The sequence below is a fragment of the Esox lucius genome, chromosome 1 (assembly GCF_011004845.1).
Source record: "Esox lucius isolate fEsoLuc1 chromosome 1, fEsoLuc1.pri, whole genome shotgun sequence".
In the NCBI taxonomy this organism is placed as follows: Eukaryota; Metazoa; Chordata; class Actinopteri; order Esociformes; family Esocidae; genus Esox; species Esox lucius.
In genome coordinates this window covers 34,079,501-34,096,780 of record NC_047569.1, presented here as the reverse complement: position 1 = coordinate 34,096,780, position 17,280 = coordinate 34,079,501, and the positions used below count along the sequence as shown (strand labels likewise).

Sequence of the window (17,280 nt, the reverse complement as noted above, 5' to 3'; positions counted from 1 at the left end):
AACTTTCCTCCTCGACCTAAATTTCTTAATAGTCCATTCAGTGATACGGGTCCTGGCAGCATGTCTCACCTTTTTGAATAACTTACCTGTGTTACTGACTAACTCAATAGTGGACGGATGGAACCTCACTCTGTTCTTTGTGGTCGCCACGTTCGATGGCTTATCACTTCTGGCTGAAGGCACCGCCAGCATGTTCTGGCGCGGGCTGCATCTCCTAGCAGGTGTTCTGGACAGTTTAAAAATGGTTGGCTACTTTTCATCACATGTTCTCCTGCGTGTGAGGGATTTTTTTCACCGTGGACTGCTGTGTTGCCAAGGCTTACTGCGACAGGTGTGGGAGGGCTGTGGCGTTGCGGTTAGCTTAGCGCTTTACCTAGTCAACACAGTCATTAACCTGCTGCTCATTGGGACACAGAACCTCTACTCAGTAGTGGTCAGCGCGTGGGAAACGGTCTCCTTCCCCCTGCAGAAAGCTGTTGAGCTCATCCTGACACTCCTCACCTTCCTGTACAGCAGCCTGGTTGGAACCTCAGTCGTCCTCTGGACTCCCTTCAGACTAGCCCTGGAGTTCCTGGGCTTGCTTGGACACACCTTCCTCAATGTGTTCTTGCTTAACATCTACGGCCTTATCCTCATGGCGGCTGTTGTTTTGGCCGTCATCTACATGAACCCAGTGTTAACCCGCCATGCCGTCGATTACGTCAACTCTCTTCCCGCCCTGCAGCGCCTAAAAACCATACTCCGTCGCTTTTACCTGCTGGAGAGAGGCCTGTGGCAGAGGCTTCAGCAGCGGGTCAGTCGCCTGCACCAGACAATAACGCCAGTCTATAGGAGCATGGGAGTCAGAGCTGACCGCGCAAGGCAACCTGAGCCCAGGCTCCGAGAGCAGAGGGCTCCCCCAGACGGCAGGGCGGGCGACGCAGCGCTACACGCCGGTCAGCCACACCAGCTGATGGACGACCTGTGGGAGCTGGTGTTCCCCAGCTCCAGCAGCACGGACCGCCCTTTACAGAAGCAGTCCCCGGGGGAGGGGGGTTCAGGCTCCAAGGGACGCCCGGCCGACAGCTTGCTAACTTTGCTCAAGGAGCAGGAGGAGAGGAAGAAGTGTGTGATCTGCCAGGACAGTGCCAAGACCGTAGTGCTGTTGCCCTGTCGCCACCTGTGCCTCTGTCGGGGCTGCACCACGATACTGCTGCGCCAGCCCGTTTACCAGCAGAACTGCCCGCTCTGCCGTCACATGATCCTGAACACTATGGACGTGTATCTCTGAGGGGACGGCCGTGGGAGGGGCTTGTTGAGTCTCAGGGTTAGGGTGACTCAGGGTTTGGATGTGTGGGGACTGCAGGCTAGGTCTTGGCGTTCTACTATCCGAGACCGGGGCTCGTTGCCCACGGCTGATGTCTTAAACTGTGCCTTGTGTTTTGTCCAGACAACCGTGATGGTGCTTGCCTACATTTTTATACCGATTTACTGTTCCTGAACTGTGTGTGGACCTTTATTTTGCCCGTATGCTGATATTTTGTTGTAACTTTACCAACTTGTTTTGTTCTAGTGATGATTCCATCAATTCAGTCACTATGACCAATTCATTCCATTATGCTGGCATAGGAACACTACCTTATTTGTGCTCTGCACATTCCAGAAATGTATTCTATTTTTATTTTGTGTCAAAAACATTGAACAATAGTAATGGCTTTTCAAAGACCTTCTATTTTGTGTGTTTTCCAAAAAAAAGTATTGATCATACCTCTTTAAAATATCCATATAGAGGTTTACACCACACACTATCCATAGTTATTGAATTATTGTGCAATTGTTGGAGAAAGTGAAAATGTGTGTAATGGGCTGGTGAGTCATCATTGATATTCCTTTTTCTGGGGTGCCATTTTGAAATGAATTTTATGGATAGGCTCTGCATGTGAATGCTTTTGTGATCTAAATGGACCGATACAGCGGAATATTGTGAATATTACGTTTCCCTTGGGAAGCAGCCTGCTGCTGCATGAATATAGGAGTGACCCTTGGGACAGCAGAACTTTAAGGTGAACCAGAGTCACTGATGTCCTATGTTTGGCCATGGTCAGAACTACTCCAGATGAACGCTGACCTGCAGATCACCATGTGTCATAACACAGGCTCGTTATTCTATGAGATCGATCACAATTTGCCCATTACACCTTGCGAATTGGATCCTCTCGAACGTTGCGTTTGTGTAAGATTGACACTGTGTAGAATAATTACAGCTTTTGTTCCAGTCATATACATTTCCCTATATTCAGTTAGTGCTAAACATCCCATGTCAAACATTTTATTACATTCTGTATGATGAGAAATTACAGTAAATTGATTAAAATATGCATACATGAAACCTAAGCTATATTCTTAATGTTCCTTATTTCCTCCCAGGTCACCCCAAAGCCCTTTAAGCTTGTGTGACAGTCCTGTGCAAAGATACAGACAAATCCTAGGACACTCATGTTGCCATTCATATGGCTAGGTTTGTGTAGGATGACCTTTGGACTGTATGTCAGGTTAACAGCACATAGTGATGGGCATTGCAATAAGCCGAATATTGTGAATGTATGTGGCCATATTGGTTAAAGAAAATGACAAGCTTGCAATAAAACACTTTTTCTGTGTGTTTAAAGAAGTAGAATTGATGTATTTTCAAATATGATTGAGAAAATACACCAGCAAAGGGAAAGCTAGGTTTCTTTGAACTGATCAGGGCCGTGACAATCCTCCACAAAGGGAACAGCACTACAGCCAGTTCCACTTTACAGGATGCTGTGGTCATCATACTAGATCAAATCCACACTAGACAGCATCTTTTCAAGTAAGGCCGTTATTTCTTTTTTGATTAGGCATTTATAACTTATTCTGGTCCTCTTGAGAGAGATCCTGTAATCTCTTTCACATGAAATCCACTATTTCCTCTGACCATTACTGTTAATATTTAGACTTTAGAGACAAAAATATAGGGCAATGTTTCCAACAGTATTTTCATCTTGAAATAATTTCACACCATAGATGATGTTCAAGATTATATAACCTTTTTACCAAATTATAGGGATGTTTTCGTTTTTGGACATGAATTCAAAATTCAGTGTTTTCTGAAATATGAATGTCTCCAAATAGCTCAACATTTTATTAATGGTAGAAATGTTGTGTTGGGGACACAGTAAGAGATGTTTATCTAGCAGCAATGATAGGCATGCAAGCCCTTGTAATAGCATCTCTGAACGTGAGAAAGTAACCTTCCCCTGTGGTAGAATTCCCCATCTGTGACAGACTTGCAGAGAGCAGCTGGACGTGATGTGTGTAGGAGGAGGTCAGGATCGGGCTCTCTGGATCCCGGGGTCCACTTCCTGCAGAGACTGATTATTCACTGGAGGTTCAGAGTGGAGGTTTACTAGAGTTTACAACCTAGGGGAAATCTATCCCAAAGTAACTTCTAAGCATAAGCTACCGTTATAAAGTTTGGGGTCCCTTAGAAGTTACTTTGTGATAGATGTCAATGTTTTCGAAAGAAAAGCAATTTTTTTGTCCAGTAAAATAACATCAAATTGATCAGAATTACATTGTTAATAACTTGCTTCAGAAAGTCTTCAGACTATTCTTGTTCTGTTAAATCAAGGCTATTCCATATAGTACTTGCCAAGAAACTGAAGTACTTGTACAACGCTATGTACTACTTTCATAAAACTGCAAACTGGATCTAACCAGAATAGAAAAGAGGAGTGGGAGGCTCCAGTGCACAAATGAGCAAGAGAAAAAATACTTTGACAAACATTTGAAGGACACAATTATTATTTCAATTAAAAATAATTATTTCTAACATTGACAACGACAATATTTCCTATTGAAACTCATTTCAGGCATGTTTTCATGTAAAACAAGGACACTGTTAAGTGACCCCATAGTTTTGAATGGCAGTGTATGTGAACTCACTCAAGGTTTTCATATTTGCTTGTGACACCTGTCATAATTGTGTTACTGTTAAGAAAACTAAGCCAAAGCCTAGGCATTAGGGAAGGTTACTCATCTAGCGAGCATGTTTGCCAATCACCTTTGTAACACATGGGTTAAGTTGGAATTGCATCCAGCTTAGCAAAGTTGGTAGAGAGAAACCTGAAACCCCAGGGATATGAGTGTTTCCCGTAGGGGGCCAGAAAAAAAAGCACTCAATACTGTAACTTGCTCTGGATAAGAATGTCTGCTTAATACAGTACCTTGAATACTACATCATCTTTTCTCTAGATTGGAAGAGATGGAGAGGATCAATATGTGTGGTATTGCCTGGCAAGGTATTCATTACAGACAACAACAATCAGCAGTTTACATGCTTTAAAGGGGTACATGCATTTCTCAGTGCAGTGAAGCAGAGAGAAATTTGAAATTTGGTGTGTGTCAGTTCACCACGGTCTTCTTGGTTGAATGTGAGTGACCTGTTCACATGGTCCATGTTCTTCTACATTAAGTCTAACTGTTCTTTTCACCAAACCAAACAACCATTAAGCCTAAGCTGGTTCACTATATATACATTTTTTCTTAATCAGGATTTGTCAGGACTTGATCAGCAGTTGTTGGAGAACGGAATTGTTAGGCTTAATGGTTGTTTGATTTGGCGAATAGAACAGTTAAGCTTAATGGTTGTTTGATTTGGCAAATAGAACAGTTAGGCTTAATGGTTGTTTGGTTTGGCAAATAGAACAGTTAGGCTTAATGGTTGTTTGGTTTGGTGAAAAGAACAGTTAGACTTAATGTAGAAGAACATGGACCATGTGAACAGGTCACTCACATTCAACCAAGAAGACCGTGGTGAACTGACACACACCAAATTTCAAATTTCTCTCTGCTTCACTGCACTGAGAAATGCATGTACCCCTTTAAAGCATGTAAACTGCTGATTGTTGTTGTCTGTAATGAATACCTTAAAATAGACAACAGCAATTAGGCAGCTCCCAATGGAAAAGTTCATACAGTGCATTCTGAAGTTGGTGAAACACAGCTGTAAACAAACTGGACTAAAATACAAAATATGCAAAGTTGTCAGTACAGTATTTCATGAGCTGATGTAAAAGATCCCAGAAATGTTCTGTATGCACAAAAAGTAAATTTATCTCAGATGTTAAGCACAAATGTGGTTTAGACCCTTGTAAGGGAGCATTTTGCCTCATGCCAAGGTAATCCATCCACCTGACAGCTGCTGCATAGTTACCGAGGACAGTAAAAGGTGACACGTTATTTGACACGCAACACATTGTTGAGAGAGGCATGCTGACTAATTTCTCTACCATGAGATGCCTCCAATGTCATTTTAGAGAATTTGGCAGTAGCTTTACATCCACATGTAACCAGGCAAGTCCAGGACCTCTGCATCAAGCTTCTGAAGGCAAACCGAGACAGGCAATGAATTTGTGGGTTTGCATAAACAAAGGATTTTCCCACAAACTGTGAGAAACCTTCTTGGGGGGGGATCTCTGCATGTTCAATGTCCTCACTGCGGTCTTCCCCTGACTGCAGTTCAGCCATGTTACTGACTTCAGTGGGCAACAGCTCACCTGACTATTGGCAAGCTGGAGAACTATGTTGTTCTCCGCTGACACGTATATGATATTTGGGCAAGCGGTTTGTTGTGGTCAAGAATTGTTCTCAAATGAATGAAGCCACTGCTTTTGCCAATAGATGGACACCCTTTATTTTTCTTATTTTTTTGCCAAATGTAAATTTGACATGTTTTAAAAAATATTTTAAACTCTCATATACATATGCACCCTCACTTTTTAATACTGTGTTTTGTGTTTCCTATTACTTCTGAAATTGTGAAGAACTTTTAGGTTTTCCCTCACATGGCCAAGGACTAGTCTCACCGACTTGTTTGAAATGTTGATACAACACTGCCATCTTGTGGAGAAAGTAACTCTCCTCCCTTTATGTTTAAAAGTGCAACTGGTGGGAAAATACCATAATCAATATACGGCATATAAGAGGGTTTTGGAGATGCAGAAAGCACCAAACAAAGCAACAAATACCATGGGATGTTAATATGACTTGGATTTTTCCAGGTCAATGAAAGAAAATGTAAACCAATAGAGCATAAGAATATAATGCTGGTAAATGGCATGTCATGAAGTAATTATAAATTAATTGTAAAGTGATCTGACCATCTTAAAACAAGTGCATAAGTTGATGTGGCGCTAAATAGAATTTAATAGAAGCATGATGACATTTACCTCTATCTTTGAGTTGAGTACGTTGACAGTGTCAAACCTTCAATAGAGTCAGATTAATGCGGCCTTTTAGAAGCCAGTATCAGAATGTGTTGGGATCTAGTGTCTTAAAATATTTATTTAATTCCTTATTAAGTATTGAAACTCAGGCAAACCTCAGAGGCTGTCCCTTTGCCCATCTTCTTTTCTGTTTCCTTTTCCCCCCAGACGTTCACCCATACGCGTTATGTCAGCAAATTACATCACTGTCTCATTCATTGTTGTTTGGCATTCATACAGTCAGACAGAGATTCATTTCACAGGGCCTGAATTCTTCAAAATGAGTTTATACTGAGGGAAAGATTATCTCTATATTAATTTCATTTCTTCAGGGTAAAACATTTTTTTATGTACATTTTGAGACAAAGTAATTTCAACCAAATGTTTATGGCAAAGGGGAAACAGTGCCGTGTAGACCATGATGTTGTTAAGTGTCTTTCAATGTACTTTAAGAGACAAGCCCGTGTTTGGTGAAATCATTAACTTGGAGACAACATGGGGCCCCAGTGGAAAATAAATCAAAATTTTCTCTTCAGGCCTGTTGGATATTCAGAAATATAACTGCTAGAAAATGATAAAATATTGCTGGATTATAAATCAAGCTGTCTGACATGCACCGGGCCTGAATTCCACCCAAATGACCATACTGTAATAGCTTGAACATAGTACATTACATCACTTCTCTTGGCGTTGTTAGTTTCATTATCTGGATATAAATACCTTTAACCTAGGGCACCACCATATTTCCTGTAGACTGAATGGTGTCCATCAGATCTCCCAGCAACACCCAGATAACCGTGACACACAGCAACACTCCTGTGTGTCACCCACGACGGACAATACCAGAATACCAGTGCTAATGGGGTTGAGGTTAGGGTTATATTCTTTTTGTAGCAAGGATTCTACTAAATCGTTTGAATTAAAAGGTGTAGGTTTGAAGTGTCAATTGTTCTTCTAAATATTAATACATACAACCAGTGGCCTGGTACTGGAGCATCAAAGCATCTGTTCCCAAATGATTTGAATTGCATGTGGCATAGCCGTCCAACTTTTAGACCTTAAGTGACCCGGATACATGACTCGATTTATCCTAGTCATTTTGTTCCATGCCTGGTTGTTGTCTTGATGGAAGATCTACTACATATTTTGTAGTAGAGCAGCATTGAGATGGTTCGTTTTGAATACATCTCTGTGCAATGACGTTAATAGTTTGTGAATCACAATTTGTTCAGAAACCTAATGCCTCCCTTTCCACATTTTCTTTATCTTATCAGTACATTAGAGTTCAGCCCTATCCTGTTCCCTAATATTTGCTTCTCCTTTTAAAATGTAATTGGATTTGTAACCACCTCTTCATAACTTCTTTGATAAAAAGATGATACTTTGAGCAAAGATAGTGTCCGAAAAGGCATGGAAAGGCATTGTTGTCTCTCCCACCAACACACTCATTAAGTTCATTTCCTTCTGGAGTAGATTTGAAAATGAATTAACAAGGGGGCATCTATTCAGTCAGCTACTGGTGAAATCTATCCCCCCCCTCCCCCTCGTTAATTAAAAAGGATTGTTAAAAACTTACAAACCCTGTACTGTGTTTGTGTCTCTCTCCCACCCACACATTCAATAGGATCATTTCATTCTGGAGAAGATTTCAATTAACATAACTTTGGAAAATGAAAATATTCTTGAACACTGGTGATGCTTACAAGTGTTATATCAACAAAAAATCTGTAACATTTTGGTCAAAGACCTTTGTCAGGCATAGGATCACCATCACTCTTTGTTCAAAACATTGCAGTTTTTTTATAAACTATAACACTTATGCATAACAAGTGTGCCAGAATATTGTCCCACATATTTTTAGACCTAGATCACACAAACTCTAAAAGACACATGCTAACATATTTTACACACAGAGTAAAAGCCAGACACAGAGACACACAGAAATGACAAATTCTTTGTTGTATGTTTTAGTTGTGTGTTTGTATTTTTTTATTTATATTTCAGTTCATTTTAGTACATTATATACTTGTGTCTCTAAATTCTAAAGTGTTTACTAAATGTATGCAAATTGTGAAGTTTAGTTTGCCTGTAATGTTGTATTCGTTAGAAGCTGGAACCCATCAAAGACTAAATGTTGCTATAGTGTCATCTTATGGGAATCCAAATACAAAAAATAAAAAGAAACGTACAAGCACAGAAACAGTGTAAAAGGGACATTCCCTATTTAACAATTCCAACCAACTGAAGGAACCCACCCTACTAGTTTCAAAATCATATACTCTGTTTTAATGGTGGGCAAAATATATTTAATTGAACAATGATACATATAGGCCCAAAACTATGCTGAGTTCAGGGCCTACTGTATTGTTGTACAACAGCAGTCAAATGGCAAACCTGAAGCACAGTTGAACACAGGAATATACAGTAGTTCCCTTGATGAATCATGATAATACATCATTATGGTGCCGTAGATATTTCCCAAGTGCATTTTGACACCCTCCTTGAATTTTTTTATCTCTTTATATTTATCTTATTTTACCAGGTTGACTAAGAACACATCCCCATTTACGGCAACGACCTGGGGGGAGCAAGTAGGCCTTGCTCTGGGACAACAGATTCTCATTAACTACAATATATTTGTTTTATCATATTGCACCACCGCCGACTCATATTTTGTGTATTTCGCTGAGTTTCCTTACAACCTCACAGAGACCGTGAAGAGCGTGGTCCTTCTGTTATCTATACCACTTCTCCCTTGGCAAAGACCGCAGAATTCTTCCAGTCTGAGTGCACAAGGAAACCGCTGAAGGTGCTGTCAGTCTTAGAGCTGGAGTAGAAACCACTGTACTCCCCCAACGCCATCTGCACCCACACCTGGTCCCCGGGGATGAGATGGAGCAGCGATCCCCCGGTCAGAGACACAGGCTTGGGCCAGTTCCCGTAGAACTGGAAGTAAGACGCCGCCGTCTGTCCGTTCTTCATCAGGTCGAACTGCAAGCTGGCGCGGTAGACGGTCGCGTGCACCGCGAAGTAGTAGACTCCGGGCACCTTGCAGGTGAAGCGGCCTGTCTCCGCGCTGTAGTCGCCCTGCTCGTTGAGCGTCACCGCGTCGAAGCGCACGGCGTCCTCCGCCGCCACCGGCGTGGTGCGGCCCTCGGACAACCTGGCGCTGAACGCCGATTTGGGAGCAACGGCGCACTCACCCGACTGGCCCCTGTCTCCTTTATCCCCGGGGTCCCCCTTGTCTCCAGTGAGGCCCCGAAATCCTGACTCGCCTGTGAGCAGAACCGCGCAAAAAACTCAATGCTGTTACCCCTGTTGACCATTCAATAGCCACTTAATAAAGAGCTCGCTGAAACTGTAGGATGCCCACTGTTCTATTCAGTGAAATTGGTCCCTACAATGTTGTGGAAATAGATTTATGGTGCACGTTGCCCGTCACAGTACCTGGGTCTCCAATGTCTCCCTTTTCACCCTTCTCTCCGGGGAGGGCATCTCGCCCATCTCTCCCGTCTCTTCCGGGTTGGCCGGCACCACCATGCATCCCCGGGGTCCCTGGGATTCCCGGGTGTCCTGTACAGAGACTGGGTGGGATCTTGTTGTCATCCAGTTGGTGGGAGTAGTGGACCAGTAGAATGGAGAGGAGGCAGGGACATAGTTGCAGCGGTGTCATTTCAAAGCTGCTCTGGAGGGGACAGAAACATTCTCTGTGTATGTGAAGGAATGGGTGTTCTGATGTTCTGTTATCTAGAATGACCTCTCCAGGTGTCCATCCAAGAGATTATGTAACTCTTGTAGTCTCATATCGTCGGCAGAATAAAATCTAAATAGCTCTAGCTATCTAATACTCCGAAATCAATAGATATATAATTTAAAGAATGATAATATGAAATGAGGGCATATAAGAACCGGTCACAAGTAGAATTCAAAACGTTTGTATAGTGCCACTTTAAAAATGTTTTATTGTGATGGTTAGGGAAATAAGGGGGAGGGGAGATCAGAGGACTCCATATTGCATGGAGCCAAAGGTTTGGGAATATTGTACCTCCAGTACATTTAATGACAGTATACATAGCGGATGCAAGTATGGCTGATAGGCATTAAAACTGTAAAAGTATGGTCCTGTGTGTCTCAGTTGGTAGAGCATGGCTCTTGCAACATCAGATGTTTTGGGTTTGATTCCCAAGGGGGACCAGGTCAGAAATGTGTGCACTCACTACTGTAAGTCTCACTGTATGAGGCTGTCAGCTAAATAACTAAAATACAGAAGTCTAGAATGGAAATCCGAGTATGGCCCTACTGGCTTCTGCGTTCGTTGGCTTCAGCAGACTAACCCAGTTTTCAAAACAGCTGTTTCGCATTAAACGTCAATGAGAGCAGCACTGCCATATTGGAAAGCAATCCTTGTTTACACTGATCAAAACAAAAAGCTCAGCATTCATTCCGGCCTTCCTTTGGCATAGGATCAAGCTGGTCTGTCTGTACCGGAGTCTGAGGGTGTTGAAATTAGGGAGGGACGGCCCCTCCTCTTGCAGTGCTGGGAAACAGCAGCCAGCTGTGAGAGACTGAAAGACAGCGTGTCTGCCTACCGTCGGTTACCATGGGACTGCAGCACAGTCTGACAGAGCTGTAAACACACCGACACAGGGAATGACAGGGCACGTCTGCAGGCAGGCTGAGACTACAATCACTGAAGGCACCAAGGTCACCATGTGGTAGGCAACTGTGCAGCTTGATTATAAAAGACTCACAAAGGACTGATGACATTGAACCATGAAAGTCATAACCACAGTCAACCCATTTAATTGTTGTCAGATGTCTGATAGAATTGTCTACCGGTATATTTGCTGTTTGTTGTTTATTTGCTTCTATGGTGTTTGTTTGCATTTCTTTTTTCCCCCATAACTTACATGGTTCTAAGTATTGATTTTGCAGTTGAATGCTTTCAGCCGGATCGTCGTTGAAAATAAAAAATGGTTCAAAAACTAACCAAAATAAAAAAGAAATCTCTGTGAAACAACTTCAAGCATCTTACTGAATGGCCAGTAAAGGTCTTTGATAAAAGCTGAAATCCTGAAGAGACTGTCTTCCAGGGTAAAAGCAGCCTACTGAAGCCATGGTGAGTGGTACATTTCAAACACAGCTGACATGTTCTTTATGAGAGCATAAGTCCTGCACCACAGGACTGCACAGTGGAGAAACCAGCCAAAATCTTCTTCAGCATTCTGAGGAAGAACAAACAGTACTAACCTAGGAATCTGTAGACCATTTTCCTAAAGTCAGCAAGTCGAAAAAATCTGTTGTTCTGTGCTTGATCAAGAACGTTATCCCTAACCTGCTACTCCTGGTAATCAAACTGGATGAAAGTGTTTACTAAAAGTATAGTGCTGCCTATTTTTCTCTATGCTTGGCATCTTTTTGGGAAATTTTTCATCCGGTGAAATGCAGAGGTAGCATGTAAGCAGTACAACACAGAATGATAGTATTACACATTCCTGTTAATATAATGAGCAGCTGGATCACTTGGTAGATTAATTATTGATATTTAAACAGTCAATAGTCAATTATAGTCAATTATTTCCTAATTACAATAACAATTTATCAATGCAACTGCAAAACTAAAAACAGTGGCCGGTTGAAACAATAATCTATTATTTTTACTGTTACTTTGGCAGCAGAAGCTTCTCATCACAAAAAAACTTTTTTTTTTAATCATGGGTGGTTTGACCTTTCTTAATGTAGATAATGTTTAAACACAGCCAAAGTCATACATTTAGAAATGGATTCATGAGAAGTTTAAAGTTTACCAGTTACTGTCCAGTAGTCCTGAAGAGCAGACGTCTGCCTGGAGCTGAAGTGAAAACAGTAAAGGCAGCCTTCGGTACAGCCAACCAGGCTGGGAAAAAATGAGAACTCCCAGTCTTAAAAGGAAATGGTAATGAGAGCCAATTAGAAAGAGGGAGGGTGGGACAGCAGGACGGGGGCAGAGGGCAAAGGGCAGTGAGAATGAAAACGTTACAAGTCTCTCCAGAACAAACAAAAAAGGAAGAAAATAAGTCTTCAATATTGAAACCCCCCCCAAAAAAAGAGATAGAGGTTCAGAGCTTAGGAAAGCAGGAGAGAGTGGGGGAAAATGATGTACAATAAGGAACGTTGGCAGATTACACACAACTTGACGCTTAGAGAGTGGAGGAATTTCCCTCAAAACATAACCAGTAAATCTGAGGGCTGTGGTCAGGGAAATGGATCATTCTTGAGTTGTAGTGGTAAATACTGTCCTTAGACATTTGCAAAATGTAAAATAACATTTTAAATGTTTTTAAGACTCTTTATTACTGTTTATATTAAATAAGAAGATTTGTTAATAACACTGTTTTAGTGTGTCATATTGTTATAGTTTTCATCGATAATTTGGAGTCTAAGTCCAAAGTGTCACTAGGTGTTATGTCAACTGATATTTACAAAACAGCACCTGAACCCCTTTTTTGCTTTTTCACTTTATCACAATGATCATTAATCACATTAAATAAATATCTTTACAAATTACTATCAAAGCAACTAAAAAGCATGGGCTTCACAATGATGATGAGACTAGGATTTTTGGGGCAATAAATAAGATAGAAATGTTTATGGGAGAAACATTTGCTGGAAGGACAATTCAGAGTAACTGAAGGGACGCAAAAGACACTTATTTTATGGAACAACCCAACTGCTTCCAGAGACTTTGAAGAGTACTGTGAACTCTTCACAAATCATGAAATCCTAGGAATCTGAGGGTTTTTAATTATTTTCCTTAACACTAAGACAGTTAGTCAATTTCCAAGAGTGAAGATACAGGAAGTGACCTGAAACACGTTATCTTAGAGCAATGTTTTTCTTTCCAACGATTGTCTTTCGAAATTGTAACAAGAAACTTCAGCTGGAATTTAGTCCTTTTCTCCGGGACTGATTGAAGAACGTAATAGTCAAGAAAAACATTCCACGTCCCGTCTAACTATTTGCAGCCAACCATGAAGAGGTGGCTTGTCTCTGAACAATCACTCAGGATGATCACTGTTTTTCACACCAGCGTGCCTAAATCAGGCCACAGCATCAACACAACCTTGAGCCAGGAATCCATCCCTGCTGAGATGACAGAGCTACAGGTTCAGGTTGTAATAAACACACTAATGAGGCTTGTTCCCTTCCAAAGTATGCCCTTCACATTTCCACACATGGGTTTGGTTAAGTGTTTTACACAACAGTAATTAGAAACATTGGCCCCAAGAAGGGGGCTCTTTGAAACCTCTGACCATCACTTTTTGTTTTAAAACTCACCTTAGGCCAATTCACAGTTGCACAGAGGACTTCAAAAGACCCCTACAGAGAACTGCATTCATAACACCCAATGAGGTGGAGCAAAGTCAGTCATTGTTTCAATTCGCCTGTTAGACAATAATCACAATTTGGGCCCTGTTAAATAAACTGGTTAATTAAAAGATAAATATGCCACAGCAACACCTGTTGCTGTGGCATTTTTAGGTACAGTATTCATGGATAATTCTGACCTAATATGTCAACTTAACTTCAATGTTAGTCAACCAATTTAATTAGTCAACCAATTGGGATGAGGAATCTACACCTAAGGATTATCCTAAAGGATTATTAGGAACACCATACTAATACTGTGTTTGACCCCCTTTCGCCGTCAGAACTGCCTTAATTCTACGTGGCATTGATTCAACAAGGTGCTGAAAGCATTCTTTAGAAATGTTGGCCCATATTGATAGGATAGCATCTTGCAGTTGATGGAGATTTGTGGGATGCACATCCAGGGCACGAAGCTCCCGTTCCACCACATCCCAAATATGCTCTATTGGGTTGAGATCTGGTGACTGTGGGGGCCATTTCAGTACAGTGAACTCATTGTCATGTTCAAGAAACCAAGTTGAAATGATTCAAGCTTTGTCACATAGTGCATTATCCTGCTGGAAGTAGCCATCAGAGGATGGGTACATGGTGGTCATAAAGGGATGGACATGGTCAGAAACAATGCTCAGGTAGGCCGTGGCATTTAAACGATGCCCAATTGGCACTAAGGGGCCTAAAGTGTGCCAAGAAAACATCCCCCACCATTACACCACCACCACCACCAGCCTGCACAGTGGTAACAAGGCATGATGGATCCATGTTCTCATTCTGTTTACGGCAAATTCTGACTCTACCATCTGAATGTCTCAACAGAAATCCAGACTCATCAGACCAGGCAACATTCTTCCAGTCTTCAACTGTCCAATTTTGGTGAGCTCGTGCAAATTGTAGCCTCTTTTTCCTATTTGTAGTGGAGATGAGTGGTACCCGGTGGGGTCTTCTGCTGTTGTAGCCCATCCGCCTCAAGGTTGTGCGTGTAGTGGCTTCACAAATGCTTTGCTGCATACCTCGGTTGTAACGAGTGGTTATTTCAGTCAAAGTTGCTCATCTATCAGCTTGAATCAGTCGGCCCATTCTCCTCTGACCTCTAGCATCAACAAGGCATTTTCGCCCACAGGACTGCCGCATACTGGATGTTTTTCCCTTTTCACACCATTCTTTGTAAACCCTAGAAATGGTTGTGCGTGAAAATTCAAGTAACTGAGCAGATTGTGAAATACTCAGACCGGCCCGTCTGGCACCAACAACCATGCCACGCTCATAATTGCTTAAATCACCTTTCTTTCCCATTCTGACATTCAGTTTGGAGTTCAGTTTGTCTTGACCAGGACCACACCCCTAGATGCATTGAAGCAACTGCCATGTGATTGGTTGATTAGATAATTGCATTAATGAGAAATTGAACAGGTGTTCCTAATAATCCTTTAGGTAAGTGTAAGTTGTAGCTCTGCAAGAAGCCTGCTCCATTTGATGTTATTTTGCTCCCCTTTTACTGTTCAGGCCCACAGTCCACAATGGAATAATGTCTGAAAGAAACGAAATCTGTGCTTTGCTTTCAGCAAACATACACACAGCTCTGCATGTTATTCACATTTCACACTGTAGTCATTTAGCAGACATTCCTATCCAGAAAGTTTACTGCTGTCACCAATCTAAGGACTGCTGAACACACTGGGCGGACAGTTTAAAAAAGAAAAGGAGACAGAGTCTGAAGAGTAAACGAGACATGTTTATTATTTAAACTATCACTTAAATAAAAAAAGTGCATAGAAAATAAACATGATTAGAAACTTTTCTTTTTACAGTTATGTACAATTTTATTTCCTAATTATACATTCAACCTTAAGTAGTTTGTGGTTTACTATTGTGGTTTAACTTTCCTTCATTTCTGTGATACATGAGAGAACACTGATGAGCGACAAATAGGGAAAAATATTATAATTTTCAAGGAGCGTTGAGGAAGATTTGTTTGTAAGACAAAGACAAACCATTAAAATTTTCCAAGTCCTACAGCCCACTCCCCTTGATTTCACATCCCATGTGAGGCTGACAAGTTTTATACACAAGGAACAATTATAAAATTACAAATACAGTTATGTATTTTTTTTCCTCCAACTTCTCTCAAATCAGGTAACGACCTTGACCTGTAAATAAATTCAAGGATGTTTCCGATACACAAATAAATAAATAAAACTTATTTTCACCATCATTATTACTTTCTATGAAACAGTACATGATAAGTACAACCAAAGCTTCCGATGAGAATAGGTGGTAAGGGACAGGTGGGAGTAAAGAGTAAAATAACATTTTGGTGGGATTCATTTTTTTCCTGTTCTCCACAAACTCAAAACAATTATACCACATCAAGTAAGCAGTCTAAAATCCCTGTTAAAAATTTACAAAGAATAAAAACGAAAACATTCACTAGGACAATCAAACACAAAACAAAATGGCTGACCTCAAGAAGTTCACAACCACGTTTTACATTTACTTTTCTCATTACATAAACACCTTTTCTTTTTGCCCGGAAAAAAAAAACTGCAACGCTCCTGCCAAAGGAACGTACACAGGCACAGAAAAACTGGTACTGAATATCAATATACAAAAATGATGTACGTTAGTTATTTTAAATTGATACTGTAACACAAAACCATTATAGAGTTGAACATTGAACATTGCTATTCACCATTATAGATCTGCTGTTTGCTACTGTAACTAAGTTTGTCAGTCCATTCCGTATATTGTATAGATACTGAAGTACATGTCACTATTTATGTTGTTTCGGTATATGTTATGTATATATAGTATAATTACATGTGAAGGGCCACTGCTGTGGCATGGTACAATGAAATCCAAGCAACAACGGAGTCTACCTACCATTTAAAACGCTTGACTATTGAGTTGCTGTAATTCACCAAAGTATTGAAACATCTGAAGCTTTACTACCATGGATCTGTAGAGGAGCCCTTAAGGATTAGTAAAAGGATTACCGATGTTATCGTTGAAGTTTGTCAGGCTATTCAGTGTGACCGTTTGACGTTATTAAAATGCATTCCTTCCACACTCTTTTTCCCTCCGTAATGAAAATGAACAACTGTCCTATGAGGTCACCTTCCCTGTCTTTTCGTGGTTTTCGTAACTCAAAAACAAAAAACGCGATCGATACCAGAAACTCGTTTTTTTTGTTTCTACATTCATTAAAGACCTAGCAGCCGAATTCGGCGTGACTCTGTGCCGCTCACCCCAAGGTTAGTCAGGGCTGTGGAACGACAGAAAGCTGAACCAAAACTGGATCCCTGAATGAGCTGGCGAAGCCCAGGCTGCCATGTGGTGTTGGAGGGTGTTGAGGGTCGGCCTCTAAGTCGGTCCCTGTGTCCTCCCGTGCCAACTTTCAGTCCCAAACACACTTTGGGGGGGGGGGGGTTAGGGCAAGCAGAAGAACAACACTTTGCTGGGTGGACACAGTTCCCGAGGGAGTGTACAAACAGTATCTGTGCTTGTGGTTTTTAAACATAGGAACCCACTGGGTGTTCCGGGAGTACAGAGTTGTTTCCTATGTTAGATCAGTGCCTCTGTCACAGTGCAATGTGTTGGTAAT

At 41.3% G+C, this 17,280-nt stretch overlaps 2 protein-coding genes across 3 annotated transcripts; one reads left to right on the top strand and one right to left on the bottom strand.

The window, feature by feature from the left end:
- The first annotated feature begins 241 nt into the window (after positions 1 to 241).
- On the top strand, positions 242 to 1,270 carry rnf26 (ring finger protein 26). Its single transcript, XM_020045563.1, has one exon. It carries the CDS (start codon positions 242 to 244, stop codon positions 1,268 to 1,270), a length of 1,029 nt encoding a protein of 342 aa, XP_019901122.1.
- Positions 1,271 to 8,238: 6,968 nt separating this feature from the next.
- Positions 8,239 to 12,193, bottom strand: c1qtnf5 (C1q and TNF related 5). Of its 2 annotated transcripts, none has more exons than XM_020046874.2 (3): positions 12,080 to 12,193; positions 9,720 to 9,952; positions 8,239 to 9,547 (listed from the first exon to the last, which is right to left on the bottom strand). In XM_020046874.2, exons 2-3 carry the CDS (start codon positions 9,943 to 9,945, stop codon positions 9,012 to 9,014), a joined length of 762 nt encoding a protein of 253 aa, XP_019902433.1. In that variant the 5' UTR covers positions 9,946 to 9,952; positions 12,080 to 12,193; the 3' UTR covers positions 8,239 to 9,011. The 2 variants fall into 2 exon arrangements, with proteins under 2 accessions (XP_019902433.1, XP_012989448.1); XM_013133994.3 differs by having other exon boundaries at positions 9,720 to 9,957; positions 12,080 to 12,173.
- Positions 12,194 to 17,280: the final 5,087 nt, after the last annotated feature.

What these genes read in the sequence shown, in the direction of transcription:
- c1qtnf5 (XM_020046874.2), bottom strand. Translation starts at nt 9,945, where the DNA reads ATGACACCGCTGCAACTATGTCCCTGCCTCCTCTCCATTCTACTGGTC. An exon ending in GGGAGACATTGGAGACCCAG is followed by an intron (nt 9,548 to 9,719) that starts GTACTGTGACGG and finishes TTCTGCTCACAG; the next exon opens with GCGAGTCAGGATTTCGGGGC.
- rnf26 (XM_020045563.1), top strand. Translation starts at nt 242, where the DNA reads ATGGTTGGCTACTTTTCATCACATGTTCTCCTGCGTGTGAGGGATTTT.